Source organism: Raphanus sativus, chromosome 5 (genome assembly GCF_000801105.2).
Source record: "Raphanus sativus cultivar WK10039 chromosome 5, ASM80110v3, whole genome shotgun sequence".
Classification (NCBI taxonomy): domain Eukaryota; kingdom Viridiplantae; phylum Streptophyta; class Magnoliopsida; order Brassicales; family Brassicaceae; genus Raphanus; species Raphanus sativus.
The window spans coordinates 23138172-23155549 of NC_079515.1; the positions used below are offsets into that span (position 1 = coordinate 23138172).

At 36.2% G+C, this 17378-nt stretch overlaps 4 protein-coding genes across 5 annotated transcripts; 1 reads left to right on the forward strand and 3 right to left on the reverse strand.

Annotated features, from left to right (window-relative positions):
- The first annotated feature begins 1077 nt into the window (after positions 1-1077).
- Positions 1078-1915, forward strand: LOC108859634 (uncharacterized). 2 transcript variants are annotated; one of them, XM_018633546.2, is made up of 4 exons: positions 1078-1213; positions 1321-1438; positions 1516-1631; positions 1763-1915. In XM_018633546.2, the coding sequence occupies exons 1-4, from the start codon at positions 1196-1198 to the stop codon at positions 1805-1807; spliced, it is 297 nt and encodes a 98-aa protein (XP_018489048.1). In that variant the 5' UTR covers positions 1078-1195; the 3' UTR covers positions 1808-1915. The 2 variants fall into 2 exon arrangements, with proteins under 2 accessions (XP_018489048.1, XP_018489047.1); XM_018633545.2 differs by having other exon boundaries at positions 1087-1234.
- Positions 1916-2159: 244 nt separating this feature from the next.
- Positions 2160-3119, reverse strand: LOC108859633 (uncharacterized). Its single transcript, XM_018633543.2, has 4 exons — positions 2953-3119; positions 2796-2835; positions 2635-2715; positions 2160-2564 (listed from the first exon to the last, which is right to left on the reverse strand). The coding sequence occupies exons 1-4, from the start codon at positions 2977-2979 to the stop codon at positions 2377-2379; spliced, it is 336 nt and encodes a 111-aa protein (XP_018489045.1). The 5' UTR covers positions 2980-3119; the 3' UTR covers positions 2160-2376.
- Positions 3120-3364: 245 nt separating this feature from the next.
- On the reverse strand, positions 3365-4522 carry LOC108860289 (uncharacterized). The gene is made up of 3 exons (XM_018634188.2): positions 4163-4522; positions 3944-4044; positions 3365-3846 (listed from the first exon to the last, which is right to left on the reverse strand). Exons 1-3 carry the CDS (start codon positions 4452-4454, stop codon positions 3754-3756), a joined length of 486 nt encoding a protein of 161 aa, XP_018489690.1. The 5' UTR covers positions 4455-4522; the 3' UTR covers positions 3365-3753.
- Positions 4523-15820: 11298 nt separating this feature from the next.
- Positions 15821-16797, reverse strand: LOC130494606 (4-substituted benzoates-glutamate ligase GH3.12). The gene is made up of 2 exons (XM_057010483.1): positions 16489-16797; positions 15821-16346 (listed from the first exon to the last, which is right to left on the reverse strand). Exons 1-2 carry the CDS (start codon positions 16755-16757, stop codon positions 16241-16243), a joined length of 375 nt encoding a protein of 124 aa, XP_056866463.1. The 5' UTR covers positions 16758-16797; the 3' UTR covers positions 15821-16240.
- Positions 16798-17378: the final 581 nt, after the last annotated feature.

Below are 17378 nucleotides of genomic sequence, written 5' to 3' on the forward strand. Positions count from 1 at the left end.
ATCAAATTAAATCCCACATTGGAAAGAAGCCCAAAAATAAATCAATACGAACTTGCTTCTAAAGCTCAAAATAAACAATATCGTACTAATCAAATAAAATAGAATTGGATATAGGATTTAACAATCCCAACCTATTAGTTTTTTACCTTATCGTCTCCCAACACAACGTTAAGTATATACTGAAATCGGTTAGAAGAAGAGATGCATACATCACTGGCCATTCATAGTAATTAGTACTTAATCCATCGTATCTGCTTTTGAAGCAACAATAGAGGCTCGTTATGCCACTTCCAAACATCTGAATTAGATCTCTCAATCGGTCAGGTTCAAAGGCTCTGAAGCTGAGACACTGGCTTCATGCGACCGGATGTGTGATATTCCTAGTCTCAAACTCGTTGTTGCCAAGAGACAAGAAATGAACACTAAAAAAAAAAGAAAACAAAAATGAACACTATCCGGAACATGTGCCTTTACGATCATATTATTATTTGATAATATATAATGTGCCTTTACGATCACATTATTATTTGATAACAGTTATCAACGAAAATGATTTGTGGCTTTGGTACAAGTAACGGCTACATGATTACAATCAACTAGAATGGTGCCTAATTTCTTTTGCGTAAAATATCATTAAAATTTAATATGCTGAAGTATTAAAAATAATCAATTTTGTTTAAATAAGCTTAAATAAAAGGTTACAAACTCTATGATTAATTTATAAATATAAACCACTGCATACAGATATAATCCTTTAATTTATAAAAGACTTCTGTTTACATTGTGAAATAAACTTTAATAAATTATAAAATAAATAATAATATACAAATAAAATCATAATATTTCATAACATTAGTAACAATTCAACTATAAATGTACATATTGTTTATATCATTAAAAAAGTAAATAAATTAGTATAAAAATAGGTCATTACATATTAACAATGTTGAACCACCCTTTTTCAAAAAAAAGTACCAGAATTGAATTGACAAAAAATTCACAATTTTTTTTAAAAAAACCGGACAGATTTGATTCAATTAAGAAATGAAACAATTAGAACCGAACCAAATTTTGTTTGTCGGCCAAACCAGATCCCTTTAATAAAAAAAAAAAAATTCCGGTTTGTTTGCTTAGAAGCAAAGCTCATCTTATTTTCGGGTTTAGGCAGGGGAAGACGAAACAACCCTAGAGAAAGATGGCGGCAATGCGGAGTGTACGATCCTCTGTTGCCAACGTTATTGAAACGAACGACGATACTTCCAATTCCCGTTTCGAGTTTTTGTATTGATTGATTTTGATTCGATGATTTTTGTTTTGCAGTTGAAGGGTAGGATTGGTCAATTCATGAAACGTGTGTGGGTAGAAGGGGTCGAGCAGAAACCAGGCCAAGCTTTCCTAGTAGTAGCCGGTACAATGGGGTACGCTTTCCATGACCAGTGTAAGTGTTGATTTGAAATTTTTCAATATTTCTGAGAAAGTTTTAAGTAAAAAAATTCTGATTTTTTTGATGAAAAGTTGAGAAGGTGCGCAAGATAAGAAAGAAACTTCTTGAACAAGAAGCGGAATGTGAGATCATGAGGAAACGGGTTCTTGAGAGAAATGCAGATTTTAATGCTAAAAAGGATGATTTGGTGAGTTTTTTTTTTTTTTTTTGAATTGTAGCATAGATTTGAATGGGGCATATAGTGTGTAGAGGACAAAGGAAGAATAAATAACTTTTTTTTTTGTGTGTTTTAATGAATTCATCATGTCTTGGCTTCAGTTGATGCAGATGGCTGTCGACTTTTTCTGGATAAAGAAGAAGTGAGGTTGCGGACAAGTCAAGTAATCAAAACAATCATATATGCTCTGGCTTATGTAATAATACTTGTGGCAAACACCTATTTCAGAAGTGGATTTATTTATGTGTGGAAAAGATGATCCTTGAACATAACAAAGACCAGGCTTATTTTTGGCCATTTTGCCCTCATCAGACAACTGGTAGGGAGATAAAGCAGCTCCCAGGCTAAGAGCGATGTTGGCACTGCTCAGGGTGGGAGAGTGCAAGCTTGGAAACTGACATGAAAAAGTGTCTGCTTCCAGAACAAATAGCAAGCTCTTTTGCACTCAGAAACAAAGCATATAAGGAAATTTGGTTGTAGCCTTCAGACAGAGAGAGATAATCGTCCCATGTAACACACAACAACTCAACGGAGGGGATGTTCTGGGACAAGCATTCAGGCTAGTAACAAAATAATAACATTTTTGACACATGCCCGAGGAATGGTCATTATTCAAATGAAAAGTCTTTTAGCAAATAGCAACAACAAGCTAGTTGGTTCCAAGGTTAATCATAACACACCCACAATCAAGTTTGGAATTTGAATACTACAAGGGCTAGTTTTTTGAAGCTCTACTCCAATACTCCATCCTCTTCTTATAATTCTCCTCCAATTGCACTAGCTCTTCTTCACCCTTATCCACAAACCTTAAAAGTTCTTCATGCTTTTTTATGACCCCCTCCAATTTATGCAACATGACTTCATATCGTCCTAGCGTAGAGGATTGGGAGAAAATCATGGTACCTAAGGAAAACGAAGGATTCACTGTTAAAAACTACTTAAAGCTGAGAGAGAGAGAGAAACCGCAACATACCAAGCCCGTATCCAAAGCAGCCTATCATCCCTTTCGAAACAATTTCCTGCGCAATCAGACCAGCCCGCTCCTTGGTAGTCGCTTCAACAACACAAACAAACAAACAATCCTGTCAGTAATCGCAAGCAACAACTAATAAAGAGAGGAAAAGGAGTTCATACCCACCACGGAAGACCAGTTTGGATACCCCGTCCCCGATAACTGCAAAAATGTTTTTGTATCGTTAGTTTTGGGACGAAATACAAAATCAGATGTAACGAATGGATATCGGAAAATAAAAACAGAAATCAGATAAACGATCTGTTCCTATTCGCCAACCTTAGCAAAGATGGATCGCCTCGTCATCTTTGCTACGACTTCAGATTGGGAATTAGGATTGCTCGCTTGCAAGGCAAGAAAAAGGTTTCCTAGAGAAAGGTTAGAGGTCAGAATATGATCTCTGTGTCGCCGGGCCGGGCCGGGTCTATTAGGCCCATTCACTTATTGTAGTCGTCGGTTGTTAGTGATGTAATCAGAAGATAGAACTGGCATTGTAGAACTTATTAATTTTGCAAGCTTAGGTATTGTTTTAAGCTCTGTTCTTATAATAATGTCTTTTTGTAGTATCGTGTATGGTTGAATAGATTCTTCCAATACACCAAATAATAACCGTTAAGTACTAGAGATATGTTAGCTTTTCGTTGATGTTTCAAGATTACTATGTTGTGAAGACAGTTATTGTTTGTCCGAACGACTGGAAACAACAAAGAAAGATAGTAAAAGATATCTTATTTGTTCATAGTTTTACAAGCTCTGTTTCTTCTGAATCGAGTTTACATCAACAGAAACCACACGTTGGTCTGGTCTGGTCTTGCAAACTTCGATTGATCTCTCCATCTGCGAAAATATGTACATTGAAGATGGAGAAAAAAAAGAAGAAAGAAAGCTTTGTTCTTCGTGCCTTTCTTGAGCTTTTCTTTGTAATAGGGAAGATATCCACTACTCTTATCTCTTCATATCTTAATCTTGACTTCTTCCTCTGCTATAAGGACCAGAAAATTAAAAAAAAAAGGAATAGATCCAGAGTTTATTCAGTAACCAAGTAACTGTTTCTTGTCCCTCGAACAAGAACCAAAACACTCAGCTTGTAGCTTCAGAGATGCTCTGAAGAGAGGGCTTCCATGTTTTAGACTTTAAGAAAGAAGCTGAACTCTGCTTCCCCTGTTTCTTCTCCTGCCAACAAATCACAAAACCCATTAACTCTGTTAAACCCATGTTCTTCCAAAACAAATCAGTTTTGAAAAAAAAAAATCAGTTATGAAGAATCTACCGGAACATTCTTCTCCAACAACTTCTTCACCGTAGTCATCGCCTCGGTGTGGTGCTTCTTCGTCTTCGCGCATTTCTTCTCCCTTAAGACCTTCATCACTTCTGTTAAATATCACCAAAATTCATCATAAACTCCAAATCACACGGTTGTAAAAAACAGAGGAAAACAGAACAAAAGTCAACGGAAAAAAAACAGAGGAAACAGAACATAAGGGCGAACCTTGGGAAGTAATGAGACGGTAAGCATGACCAAGCACGAGACTCTCCTTAGGCCTGAGAAGATGAACACGTGTAAACCTCACGCCCTTCTTGTGTTTCTTATCGTCTCTCTTCACAGTCGTTGGAACGTTCTTCTCTTCCTCTTCCGTCAAAGGAATGATGAGACACACGTAGTGGCCAGGATACATACTCATGATCTCGTTGACGGAGATAGAGTTATAGTACCTGTCTATTTTGCCGCCGGGATGCTGTAGAACCAGCGCCGCCGCGTTTATCGTCTGACAATTTCCCATTTTTCTAAGAAATAAAAAACAGAGAAAACTCTGTGAAAAAAAAAACGAAATAGGAGCAGAGTAAAGAAAGTGTTCTTTAGGCGAGTGTAGGTCCACACTCTCGCTTTAGCTTTACTTATACACTAGATTTTGACCCGCGCTTTTGAAGCGCGGGATATTTTACGATGAAAAATTTCACTAATAATTTAACAAATATTTTGGTTATTTTTAAAGAGTGTGTATTTAAAATATTTTTGCATTTAAATCAGTATTTTTAAATTCAACCCAATTGTGATTATACCGGTTAATCCGGAGATCTGACAATTCAATTTATGTTTTTAAAATATTCATATTAAAAAAATCACTAAAACCCGAGACTAACCGATTGAACTGATGGATGGCCGATATGTAATCTAATTGGATTTAAATTGTAATAGTTTCATAATTTGTAATCTTATAATCGAAATTTTAAAGTTCACTATTTTACAATTTATGAAATTATGACGTTTCTACCAAATTTTAAAGAAAAAATGATAGATATAAAATAACTAAGATTAATTATTGTATTATTTGGAAACATTGATAGTAATATAAAAATATACTGTTTGGAAACATTGATAGTAGTATAAAGAAATAAGTATATTGTTTGGAAACATGGATAGTAGTATAAAGAAAGGAACATTAGTGACTTAATGTATGTTTAACTATAAAGTATAAATGTGTATTTAATTTAAAAACTTACAGAATAAATGTTAGGTCCAACAGAATGTTTTTGTTTTAATAAGATAGATTCTTAGTATATAAATCGACATGTAATAATGGTACGTATTAAATCCATATGTAATAATATATGAAAACCGTATATGGTATGTATTATAAATAAGGGATGATGTTTAATTTAAATATAAGAGGTCCACCTTTAAAATCCACCTAGAAGAAGTTGTAATGTTTCTGTTTTAATAAGATAGATGTGAAATCCGAATATTATATTATGGTTAATATTGTTATTGTTATGAAAAAAAAAAAATTGTTATGACTTGAGAGTGCAGTTATCTAATTTTATATTTGAGCTTCTGTCATTATCGGATTGTACTTTTATTATTGTGGTTTATGTAGATTTGACCGTGAATCAGAGTGTGTGAGACTGAGTGCCATCCACACCGGTAAATTTCTTAAATCTTTCATTTTTTGAGAATAGAATCAGCCAATTAGAAAACAGGATGGTCGGTTAGCATGGACAGGTGCCGGGCACCTGAGATAAGAGACATGACTTAGATATCAACACTTTTGGTTTGTGAAAATTTTACTTTACATCTACTAGATATTTGATCATGTTCTACTAAAAATAAGTATATATTGTTTGCACCAAACTAATCTGACGTTTATGAATAAATGGTTTCGCATAATAAGCAATTCTCTTCAGAAATTTTCGATAAATTTCATGTATATTCTGAAAAGAAAAAGAAAAGTTAGAGATTGAAAGGGTGATAATTATTAGGGACCTTTTTCCATAATAATAATGACATAAATGTTGTTAAAAACAGAGACAGTCATGTATCTCACATATCAATTTAACTGGTGTTTAAGAATTTTAATTTTGTTTCAAAATAAATAGTGTTCTCACAATTCTATATGAAATTTAATGTCATTTGAAATTTTTAACCAATTACAAAATAATGTACAAAATAAAATTAATTTAACCAATAAAAATGTAGATTATTTTTATTTTGTAATTGGTCAAAATTTCAATTTATTTTGCATAAAATTTTATTTTCTTAATTTTTGTGCAAAAACTTTAAACACCTTTTAAAATGATACTGATGGAGTAATGAATAGTAAAACACTAATTTTTTTTTGGTCAATGTAAAACACTATTCTTTACTAAAGTGTTATTGATATAGAAATAAAAAGTAGTTAAATATTTAGTGTTATTGATATAGAAATAAAAAGTAGTTAAATGTTTTCTTATCCAGATTTTTCCTTGTAAGGTTTAATTGTTTTAACTTTCAAGTTTTGAATAGTTTTGTATTGTTTACAATACTCGACAATTTCCATTGTTTCTTTTGTTAACAGTTACTTGTGATAGGGCAAAGGCAGAGGTTTTAAAATAATAAAATAAACGTAATAGAGACTTTTGTTTTCTCTTTTGCAGGATCCGATGCATTTCCACTGAGGATCAATTGTTTTCTATTATATCTCCCTTGATTGATGTATAATTCCTACCCAAACATAAGGAAAACCATTAAAACCCTATACTTTTACTATCAAATTTTATTTATTTGCTTATTTTGGCGAATATTATCTTGTTTTTTTCTCTTGTTCTACACTGACATCATACATTTATCTTCGATGGAAAATACTATAGCAACACTTTAATCACCTAATCTTCGCCTGAGGTAAGATAGTAAAGTTTTTTCTTTTCTTTTTTGAAACTTAGATAGTAAAGTTTGTAGGCGTGACAAAACTGAAGTTCAAGAAATTATTACTAGTAGTATGTAATAGTTATATTAGCTATAGTAATTATATACTCCCTCCGTTTCTAAATATAAGATGTTTTGGGTAAAACACGTTTATTAAAAAAGTTATTTTTATTTAAAAAATATTATTAAAATTATAAATTAAAAACTATCTGACCAACTACAAAATAGAACTATTAAATTTGATAGGTTATACAGTTTTTGATAAAGTTAAAATTACCTAAAAATATGAAGACATCTTACATATTGGAACAAAAAAATTATTCTAAACATCTTATATTTAGAAATAGAGGGAGTACTATATACTAATGATCTTTGACCCCCGAATTAAAATAAATATATTAATGATCATGTTTTTACTTATTTACCAACGTGCAAACATAAAGTATATATAGTAGTGTGATTTTAGTCAAAAACTATTCAGTCGATACACAAATAGAATGAAAAAACGTTGTACACAACTTTAGATAAATGTTCTTCGCGATATTAATTTTGTCATGTTGTTATTGTTTGTGGATAAATGTTCTTCATGATATTAATTTTGTCAACTTTAGATAAACTCATATTATAGCATTGTGTTATTACTGTAGAAACCAAATCACGTTATGCGGCAACCAACACGTAAAAAATCAAGATTTAAGATTGTGAATTATATATGTCCCTTCGTTTTCTATTAGGGTCGTCATTGTTCTTTTCATAATGGTCAACAACTTCGTACACTTAAATTCTCCAGCTTTTCGTTAAACACAAACAAAACCAGCTAGTAATTAATCCTTAAGAGTTACTCCCTCCGTTTTACTTTATTTGTCGTTTTAGACTTATGCACACATATTAATAAAACATTTGATTTTATACATTTCCAAGATAATTAAAAACTCAATTACCTATACATCTAACCATATTTCAGCCAATAAAAAAATTAACTGGGGAATCTTATTAATAAATTTTGCATTGAAATTCTAAAACGACACTTATTTTGAAACGAAAAATTTCCCCTAGAACAACATTTAATCTGAAACGGAGGGAGTACTTATTAATAGAATATGTAACGGTTCAAATCCTATATACTTAAATTTATAGTAACAAGTACTATTGACATGAAACTTTGTTCACATGCATGAACGTGAATCCAATAAAAAGCGAGATGGTGTATGCTTTCGACGAAGTTAATATTGTTAAATTTAATGCACATCATTATCAGAATTTAAGCAATAGATGATTATTGTAAATTGCAATACCTCGAAAAATATGCTTGTGTTGGTTGCAATATTTAAATATCTAAAGAGACCAATCAGATCTTTAACATATTTTTGTTTTCAGATTATATTAAGTGATTTTATGCAACTAATCAAACATACACATTCTCTTGCGGAATAGTTCAATGAGTTTGTTCCAACTTCCAACTTCTGATCGTCAAAGCGAAGGCTTCATTGGATTAGATTCTATGTTTGATTAGTTGCATAAAATCACTTAATATAATCTGAAAACAAAAATATGTTAAAGATCTGATTGGTCTCTTTAGATATTTAAATATTGCAACCAACACAAGCCTAAACTCTTTTCTTCAGATTATCACACACCAGTCTTAATAAGTTTTCTTTTTCAAAGGCTTCAATGTATCAATCACACTTAAAAACCCACTACAGTAAACACGACGGCACAAAATAGAAGCACACAACACATAAAACCACATATTTCTACAGAAACAAACCACTCTGATCACCAAATACTTTGCTTCAAAAAATTAACTACTTTGCTTCATTGTTCTTCAAGTAAGTGATTTTATTAATTCTGGTGGTCAGCATCACCATATACAAACATAGCATATATAGATCAGCAAGGAGGGGATTTGTCGCTGAAGAACCGAGCAAGAACTAGTCGTGCCTGTTAGTTCAATAGTTCATCCGTTTCAAAAATATAACATTTCTAAATCTTTTTCTTGTTTTACAGATATATATATATCTCTATTTTAAATAGAATATTTGAAAATGAAAATTGAAAATTGAAAATGAAAATTGAAAACGACAATACACAATGTCTTAAAATGCCATCAGCCTCTACCACCTCCATGACTAGTCTACTTACGGTCATCGGCCTTGCTCTTTATCTGTCGGTATTTTCAGCTTACGCCTTGAGACACTATTGCTATTCAGCATTATTACCACTTGTGGCTTACATGGAAAATGTACGTAACGGAGGGGCAACAGGCAACTCTAACGGAGAAAACATCATTTGTGCTGCAAAGGAGAGCCTCTCATTATCATCACCGCTTTCATATCCTTTCAGTTGGGTACTTCAACGTCAACGTTCTTTCGAATAACAGTTTTTTTTTTTATAAACTCTATCGGCTGATTCGGTCGGCCTCGGGAGGAACGCACTTAGTGCTACAGAGTGGACTGGCTACCACACTGCCTAACCCGAGTTTGGAATACCTTCCGACTAATGCCAGAAGGTGAACCGATCATCTGTTACGATCCACCATAAAAACCACTTGAACCAAAACCCAAACCCAGACTGACCAAATGATGATAATTTAGTTCACAGGGAGAATCGAACCCATGACTGATGTGGGAACACACCAAACCCCAAGAGATTGCCACTAGGCTACCACCACCTGGTTACAGTTTTAAGGTTTAGAGTGAAGTTCTTCTATGAGTTTCTTCTTCTCTTTAACACTTCTATCATTTTTGTTGTAGTGTTCTTCGTTATTTGTCTTTCCGTCGAGTTTAATCTTCGAATCTTTTTGGATATTATTTAGTTTAGTATAATCAGTTGCTGTTAAAAAAAGAAAAAAATAATGCTTCACATATCATTGACGGAAATAAAAGTAGTGTTTATTTCAAATGCGAAGCAAATCCAAAAGGATGTAGACCAAGATACTTAAGCCAACACAAGGAAAGCACACAATACACAAACAACAAATTTCTCCAGAAAGAAACCATTCTCACCAGATAACTACGTTACTTCATTATTCTTCAAGTAGGCAATCTAATTGTTTTTGGTGGCTATCATCACCAAATAGATCATATCTGGATCAGAGAAGAGGCGATCTGTCGCTGAAGAACCTAGCAAGTACCTTATCTTCAAGAACCTTTAAAGCCTCAGCAGAGTTTATGCACATTGGTGTCTTGTATTGAGTTATAGAAGCACCTCGGGATACAAAAAACTCCATGAGAGAATCAAACGTTCCTTGTTGCACAATCCTTACCTCTAGAGGTCCGATCGGTCCATCTTTTACCCTAAGTTTCCTATAAAGACTACTCAATGATTCCTCCATGGCACAACAATACTCCACCAACACCTTGTTATCAAGTTGTAGAACGTTGGTGCCATCGTTGACTTTTGCTATGAGTTCCAAGTAAAAGACGTAGTGGCCCGGAACAACGGAGATGTCACCATAGCATGTGAAGCCTGTCATAATCAAATCCGAAGATTCAAGAACGACTGTTGCACTAGCCAACGCCTTTAAAATATCTTCTTCAGTGGTTGGCTCTTCATAGACGCATAAAACCGTATTTTTTCTACGTACGAATCTTAGTTGTGGTGTGTTATTGTAAAACCCAGTGACCTGTAAAACATCTCCCACTTTACATCTGTGTAAACCTAAAAAAACAAACAAAATATTATAACAACGTTAGCTAAAAAAAAATAATATCGATGTAGGTAATGATAAATATAATTAAATTAAAGGGGCATTACCGGAAAAGTTTGTGAGCAAGGGCTCATAGTAGGAACCTAACTTCACATTCACAAGATCAACAATCTCACCGGTGGTTCCTCCATCGTCATCAACTTCTATGAACTCAAAATATGACATGTTGGGTAGGAATGTGAAGGATATATCTTGTGGTTTGCTTAGAGGATTCACATTTATCCCGAAAAATGCTTCAGAGGATGCATAAACTTTGGAAACTAGAGGCACTTTATTTGAGTAGTAATCCAATGCTGGGATGTATTGAGACATAGTTCCTGTAACAATAGTTTCAATGCATTTGGTTTTGGGCCAAAGTCTTGTAATTATACCTTGCCAAGATTTCTGTCCGCTGCACTCGTATTCAATTAGATCTGCCAATTCTGCATTTGGTTCTCCAAGAATGGTAGAGAGGGAGTCTCTACAACTAAGGTCGGTGATCCAGTCGCTGACATTACCAGACCTGATATCACTAGACAACTCTTTCCAGTAATTTTCAAGAAATTGAACTATTTGAAGCAAGACAGAGGGGAACGTAGCACCGACACTTACAACCTCGTCTCTCTGGACAAGACCACATAGAAGTTGACAGTACATACTCTGTTTGGGATCCGGACACAGTGCAATCTCGTACGGGCTTGTACTAGTTTTGGCCACGCACGAATAATATTTGCTCTTTGTGAAGCTTGTTAGCGCGGGAGCAATAGGCAAACCACAAGGAGTTATGGTTGTCCGTATTGAAACACAAGGATCAAATAAGTATAACTCTCTTATTATAAACCTGAGAAACTGACTCAAAACTCAAGTTTAATCCCCTAGCTCCGTTAAGGTATGTCACAACTTTGACACATACTTATATAGGGCTTATGCTTATCCTAATCTTAATAGATATAACAATATTAGATAACTCCTAAATATATATGTGTATATCTCCATAACTCGGTAGATTAGGATAACTCCTTGCATCTCAATCTTCTTTTCTTTTCAAGCTTAATCTAACAGTCTCCCCCTTAAGCTTGAAACACTCTCTCTTCACTTCTTGCATCCCAATCAAGTCTCGCATTTCCTTGTGTTTGATTCTTCCAAGTGCCTTTGTCAGGATGTCGGCCTTCTGTTGATCTCCTGAGACATGCTCTACGGTAACCTGTCCCCTCTCGACACACTCGCGTATAAAATGGAATCGTGCATGGATGTGTTTGCTTCTCCCGTGGAAAACAGGGTTTCGCGTGAGTGCGATAGCAGACTGGTTGTCGATCCTGATCACCACCTTTTGCACAAACTCCTTGGTGATTTCACTTAGCAGTTCCTGTAACCATATGGCTTGCTTAGCAGCCTCTGTTCCTGCCATGAACTCTGCCTCACAGCTTGAAAGTGCAACCGTCTCTTGTTTGGCTGAGCTCCACGTGATCACATTCTCACCTAGATAGAATATATGGCCTGCAGTGCTTCTCCCGTCGTCTGGATCAATGTTATGACTACTGTCACTGTATCCAATAAGTCGTGGGACCACAGAGTTTGATCGGGTGAAAACCAGACCGAGTGCTGTAGTTCCTTGAAGATACCTGAGACAATGCTTCATTGCAGCTCCATGTGATGTCTTAGGACATTGCATATATCGGCTCAAGACTCCCACTGTATACGCCATATCCGGTCTAGTGTGAAGTAAGTACCTCAAGCAGCCAACGTTTCTTCGATAACTTGTAGCCTCTATATCTGCTTCTTCAATCGACTTCTCGAGCTTCAAACCTTGTTCCATGGGCACATGTGACATATTGCACTTTATCATTCCACTCTCCTCCAAGATCTTAGTTGCATATCTCCTCTGATTCAATGTTATACGGCCCTCTTCCTGACTTACTTCAATGCCTAGGTAGTAACTCAACATACCCAAATCACTCATATCAAAGTTAGACGCCATCTCCTTCTTGAACTCACTGATTATCTTTGGGCTCGCTCCTGTCACAAAGAGATCATCCACATATACGGCAACTACAAGTATATTTGTATTCACCGTTTTCCTGTAGACAGAGGGTTCTTTTGTGCATCTTGAGAATCCGAGTTCAAGTAGTATACCGTTGAGTTTGTTGTTCCACGCTCTTGGAGCCTGTTTTAACCCATACAATGCCTTGTGAAGTTTGTAAACCTTCCTCTCGCTTCCCTTTACTTCGAAGCCTTCTGGTTGTAGCACATAGACAGTCTCTTTTAATTCTCCATGTAGGAAAGCTGTTTTGACATCAAGATGATGCACTTCCCATCCTCTGGCTGCTGCTATACTTACTAATAGTCTGATAGTTTCCAGTCGAGCAACAGGCGCAAACACCTCTTCATAATCGATCCCATACTGTTGTACATATCCCTTGGCCATTAGTCGCGACTTGTACTTCTTTATGGACCCATCTGAATTAAATTTTATCTTGAACAGCCACCATAGTCCTATTGGTTTCACACCTTCTGGGAGATCAACTAGGCTCCATACTTTGTTCTTCTCGATTGACTGAAGTTCATCTAGACACGCCTCTATCCATTCCTTCAACTGACTTGCTTCTGCAAAGTTCCTTGGCTCTTCATTAAGACACAACAGAAGCATCTCTCCTTCTTCCTCTGCTAGTAAGACGTAATCATCAAGGTATTTAGGCTTTGATGTTTGTCTTTCACTTCGTCTAGGAACTTCTTTCTCGTGATCTCCTGCATTATCTTCTTCATTCTTCACAGAACCTTCCTCAATGGTAACAACAGGGTCACCCTTGTCGTTGCTGTCTGGCTCCAATGTACGTTGTTGATCATGGTGAACCTCACAAGTGTTCTTTTATATTCCATGATTTCCAAATTCTCCCAATGTCACGTTGAACTCCTCATAGTTTCTCAACTCTCCATCGACCCTCTTCCAGTTCCAACCTTTCGTTTCATCGAACACGACATCACGACTTACGACTATTTTCCTTTTCTCTGGATCAAGTAACCGATAGGCCTTAGTGCCAGGCTCTGTTCCTAGGTGGACAAGCATCTGAGACCGGTCATCTAGCTTCTTTAGGTGCTGCTTATCAATCTTTGCGTAACACACACAACCAAAGATGCGTAGATGACTTATATTTGGTCGTTTTCCTCGCAATGCCTCGTATGGTGTTTTGTCCTGCAGTGACCTGGTTGCGATACGATTAATCAAGTAGCTAGCATGCCTCACCGACTCACCCCAGAGGTAACTTGGCATATGCATGTGCTTTAGGATGCTCCGTGCCATTCCCATAAGCGTCCTGTTTCGTCTCTCCACCACTCCGTTCTGTTGTGGAGAGTACGGAGCAGTGAGATGGCGTTTGATGCCTGCTTCCTCACAGTATTGATTAAACTTATGGGAGGTGAATTCTCCACCACGATCTGTTCTGAATGTTGCTATGCTTTCACCAGTTTCTTTTTCAATCATTCCTCTGAGTTTCTTGAACCTTTCAAACACCTCGCTTTTCTCTTTCAATAGACTTATCCACATATATCGTGTGTGATCATCAATGACCACGAAGATGTATCTGTTTCCTCCCATAGTACTCGGCGTTATTGGACCACATAGGTCACCGTGGAGTAATTCCATAGGTCTGGTTGCTCTATAGGTCGTTGCTTGAGGAAACATCTTTCTTGCTTGCTTTCCAAGCAAACATGATGGGCATACCTCATTAGTAACATTGACATTGGTGACTCCACTGACTAGCTCCTTCTGCATCATAAGCTTCATAGTTGCAGTGTTGACATGCCCAAGTCTAGCGTGCCATCGGTTTGACTCACTTATCTTGCTCAAGTGTAAGTGAGCAGAGTCTCTGATGCCCATTCGTACTTTATAGAGACGGTTCTTGGACCTATTTGCTCTCACCAAAAGCTTGCCGTGCTGATCTCGCATAGTTAAATGCTCTCCTTTCAATCGTATATCACAGCCAGACTCCGTTGCTTGTCCGAGGCTGATGATATTGCTTTTCAGTTCAGGGATAAAGTACACATCATTCATCTTTCTGGCTTCTCCATTCACATCTATGAAAGATATAGTGCCTTTTCCTTTGATGTCAATCCTTGAGTCATCACCAAATCTGACCTTTCCAGAGACAGTTTTGTCTATTGTCGAAAAATATCTTTGATCCCCAGTCATATGGTTGCTGGCTCCATTGTCCAAATACCATATATCTTCCGCATCAGTGCTGGTTTCATATTTTTCAGGCAAGCAATTCTTCTCGTTGAGATATACGACTTCATTCATCATGAGCTCGTCTGCCTCCAGAGTGTCACTGTCAGTGTCGTTAAGATGTACGACTTCATTCATCATAAGTTCATCTGCCTCCAGAGTGTCATTGTTGGAGTTTTCTAAGGCTTCCTGCAGCTTGAGGAGTCGATCTGGGCAATCAGAGGCATAATGTCCCTGTTTGTCGCATCGGTAACACATAATCCTCGATGTGTCTCTGCCTCTTCCTCTGCCTCGTCCTCTGTAATTTGATCTTCCTCCTCTGCCACGGCTTCTGTTATCTCTGTTATAGTCTCGTTGGTCTTTATAGCCATCTCGATATTGTGTAGCTTGTGATTCCTTCGAGTCATCGTTTGAGTACATCAGCTTTGCTTGATCATCTGTGGGTTCTTCTTCTTCACTGATTCTCTCCTCATATGCTTTTAACCGACCCATTATGTCTTCAAAGCTTGTTTTATTTAGATCTAAGACCTGTTCCAGAGATGCAACAATGTGTATGTATTTTCTTCTTGGAAGGCTGGATAAGAACTTCTTAACCAACTTCGGTTCTTCCATACTTACTCCTAGAGCAGCAGATTTTGAGGCTATCTCCGCTAACTTGCCTCCAAAGTCATCGATTTTGTCTGTCTCAGACATCTTTAACCGATCAAACTCGCTCATCAAAGTCTGCAGTCTAGCTTCCTTAACTCTTTCTGCTCCTACATGTCTGGTCTTTATTGCCTCCCACACTTTCTTTGCCGACTTAAGCTCTCCGACTTGCAGGACTAGTACTTCTGGTATGGATTGAAACAGGAGACCCATCGCCATATCATTCTTCTCGCCTTCTAGGGTTTCCTCTTCAACCACCTCCCAAACTTTATGTATCTTCAGGACGTTCTTCATCCTTATTGCCCACACAGTATAATTTGTTGCAGTGAGCATGGGGCATCGGATGGACGAACTCCCTTCTTCCTTAGATTTCATATTAGCAGCAACGATTTCGGTACTCATCTCCCTCAGGCTCTGATACCAAATATTGAAACACAAGGATCAAATAAGTATAACTCTCTTATTATAAACCTGAGAAACTGACTCAAAACTCAAGTTTAATCCCCTAGCTCCGTTAAGGTATGTCACAACTTTGACACATACTTATATAGGGCTTATGCTTATCCTAATCTTAATAGATATAACAATATTAGATAACTCCTAAATATATATGTGTATATCTCCATAACTCGGTAGATTAGGATAACTCCTTGCATCTCAATCTTCTTTTCTTTTCAAGCTTAATCCAACAGTCCGGTGAATGAACCTAAACATCATCACCTTTCCTTGCTTATAACCATCGAAATGCCTTAAATATCAACCAAAAAGATATCAATCCATCTTCGGCGTCAAATAATTACTTGGCAGCACACAAAAAAAAGCATGTAAATATTTATTACTTGGACATAAGGACAGAGCATAGTGAATAGCCGATTTGCAGATTTTCAAAGTAGATGTGGTTCGCAGGATATATCTTTTGATTCCCGCTTGAAGTTCCAGAGCTAAACAACCATTAATTACAACAATTTTATAACTCTTTGATTCAGCAAAATCTTTCATAAGTAAATAAGAAACTCTAGTTTTATTCTTTTGGAACAAGGAAACTCTAGTTATTCAAATGATAAGATAGTGTGTAGTGTATACCTTCGGTTAAACGTAGTAATGGGTTCGCTCGAAATAATGTCCGAGGGTTCTCCGTTTGCCACACGATCGATGTAAGGCTTAAGATCTTCATAGCTCACCACTGGTACGTTCTTCTTGAATAGCTCTTTGTCAGAGCTCCCTTCGAGAAAACGGTGGAGATACTCTGTGTTTGCGTTAGCTTTGAGTATCTTGTCCAATACATCATCTTGTATTTGCTTGGCATTTGAAGTTAGCTCTTCCAGAAAAGAGAGATCACAGCCTACACTCATATTTATTCTTTTAGATGTCTGTAACACCAACCATATCAGTGATTCCTTTATATCGATGCAAGTGCTTTTAATAATGTCAAGCCTGGGAAACCGTTTATATTGTTTATACAAGCCAGACTGGACTACGCGTTTGTCGATGAAAATGGACTAGTAGTGCGAGCTAGTTTAATAATCCCTCAGTTTTTTATGTAAGTAATCTTGAATGCATAAAGATTAAGAAATATATTATTTATTTTAAAAATTGCATTTGATATATAAATTATGTATAGTTAAACAAATCTATATATATATATAAAGTAGAATCTTTTTCTTTTTATGACATGTGGAAGAAGGATATGCGAATCTTTGTAACGATTCAGAAGTTGATTCACTACTTTTTTATCATAAGTTGAAACTATTAGCCACTAGCCAGAGTATAAAACTCTATATTTGCTATATTAACAAGAACCGTTATGCATCTGTTGAACAAAAGAAGGCAGGTATCATGGCAAGAAAACAAATAAAAGAAGGTTACTTATCAGTACTTAATCAAGCCGTCCCAACCACAAGTCGCGACTTTACTCTGCTCCAGAGGAGGCAACTCGGCTCCAATGCATACCCCACTGTGACATTTAAGAGTCC

Excerpts from the sequence above, each read along its gene's own strand:
- LOC108859634 (XM_018633545.2), top strand. The coding sequence starts at position 1,196 with ATGGCGGCAATGCGGAGTGTACGATCCTCTGTTGCCAAC. Across the intron at positions 1,235-1,320 it reads TACGATCCTCTGTTGCCAAC|TTGAAGGGTAGGATTGGTCA; the intron begins GTTATTGAAACG and ends TTTGTTTTGCAG. Across the intron at positions 1,439-1,515 it reads GTACGCTTTCCATGACCAGT|TTGAGAAGGTGCGCAAGATA; the intron begins GTAAGTGTTGAT and ends TTTGATGAAAAG.
- LOC108860289 (XM_018634188.2), bottom strand. The coding sequence starts at position 4,454 with ATGGGAAATTGTCAGACGATAAACGCGGCGGCGCTGGTTCTACAGCAT. Across the intron at positions 4,045-4,162 it reads CCGTCTCATTACTTCCCAAG|AAGTGATGAAGGTCTTAAGG; the intron begins GTTCGCCCTTAT and ends GATATTTAACAG. Across the intron at positions 3,847-3,943 it reads TGTTGGAGAAGAATGTTCCG|GAGAAGAAACAGGGGAAGCA; the intron begins GTAGATTCTTCA and ends ATTTGTTGGCAG.
- LOC130494606 (XM_057010483.1), bottom strand. The coding sequence starts at position 16,757 with ATGAGTGTAGGCTGTGATCTCTCTTTTCTGGAAGAGCTAACTTCAAAT. Across the intron at positions 16,347-16,488 it reads ATTACTACGTTTAACCGAAG|CTCTGGAACTTCAAGCGGGA; the intron begins GTATACACTACA and ends ATGGTTGTTTAG.
- LOC108859633 (XM_018633543.2), bottom strand. The coding sequence starts at position 2,979 with ATGACGAGGCGATCCATCTTTGCTAAG. Across the intron at positions 2,836-2,952 it reads GGCGATCCATCTTTGCTAAG|TTATCGGGGACGGGGTATCC; the intron begins GTTGGCGAATAG and ends ACATTTTTGCAG. Across the intron at positions 2,565-2,634 it reads CTGCTTTGGATACGGGCTTG|GTACCATGATTTTCTCCCAA; the intron begins GTATGTTGCGGT and ends CGTTTTCCTTAG.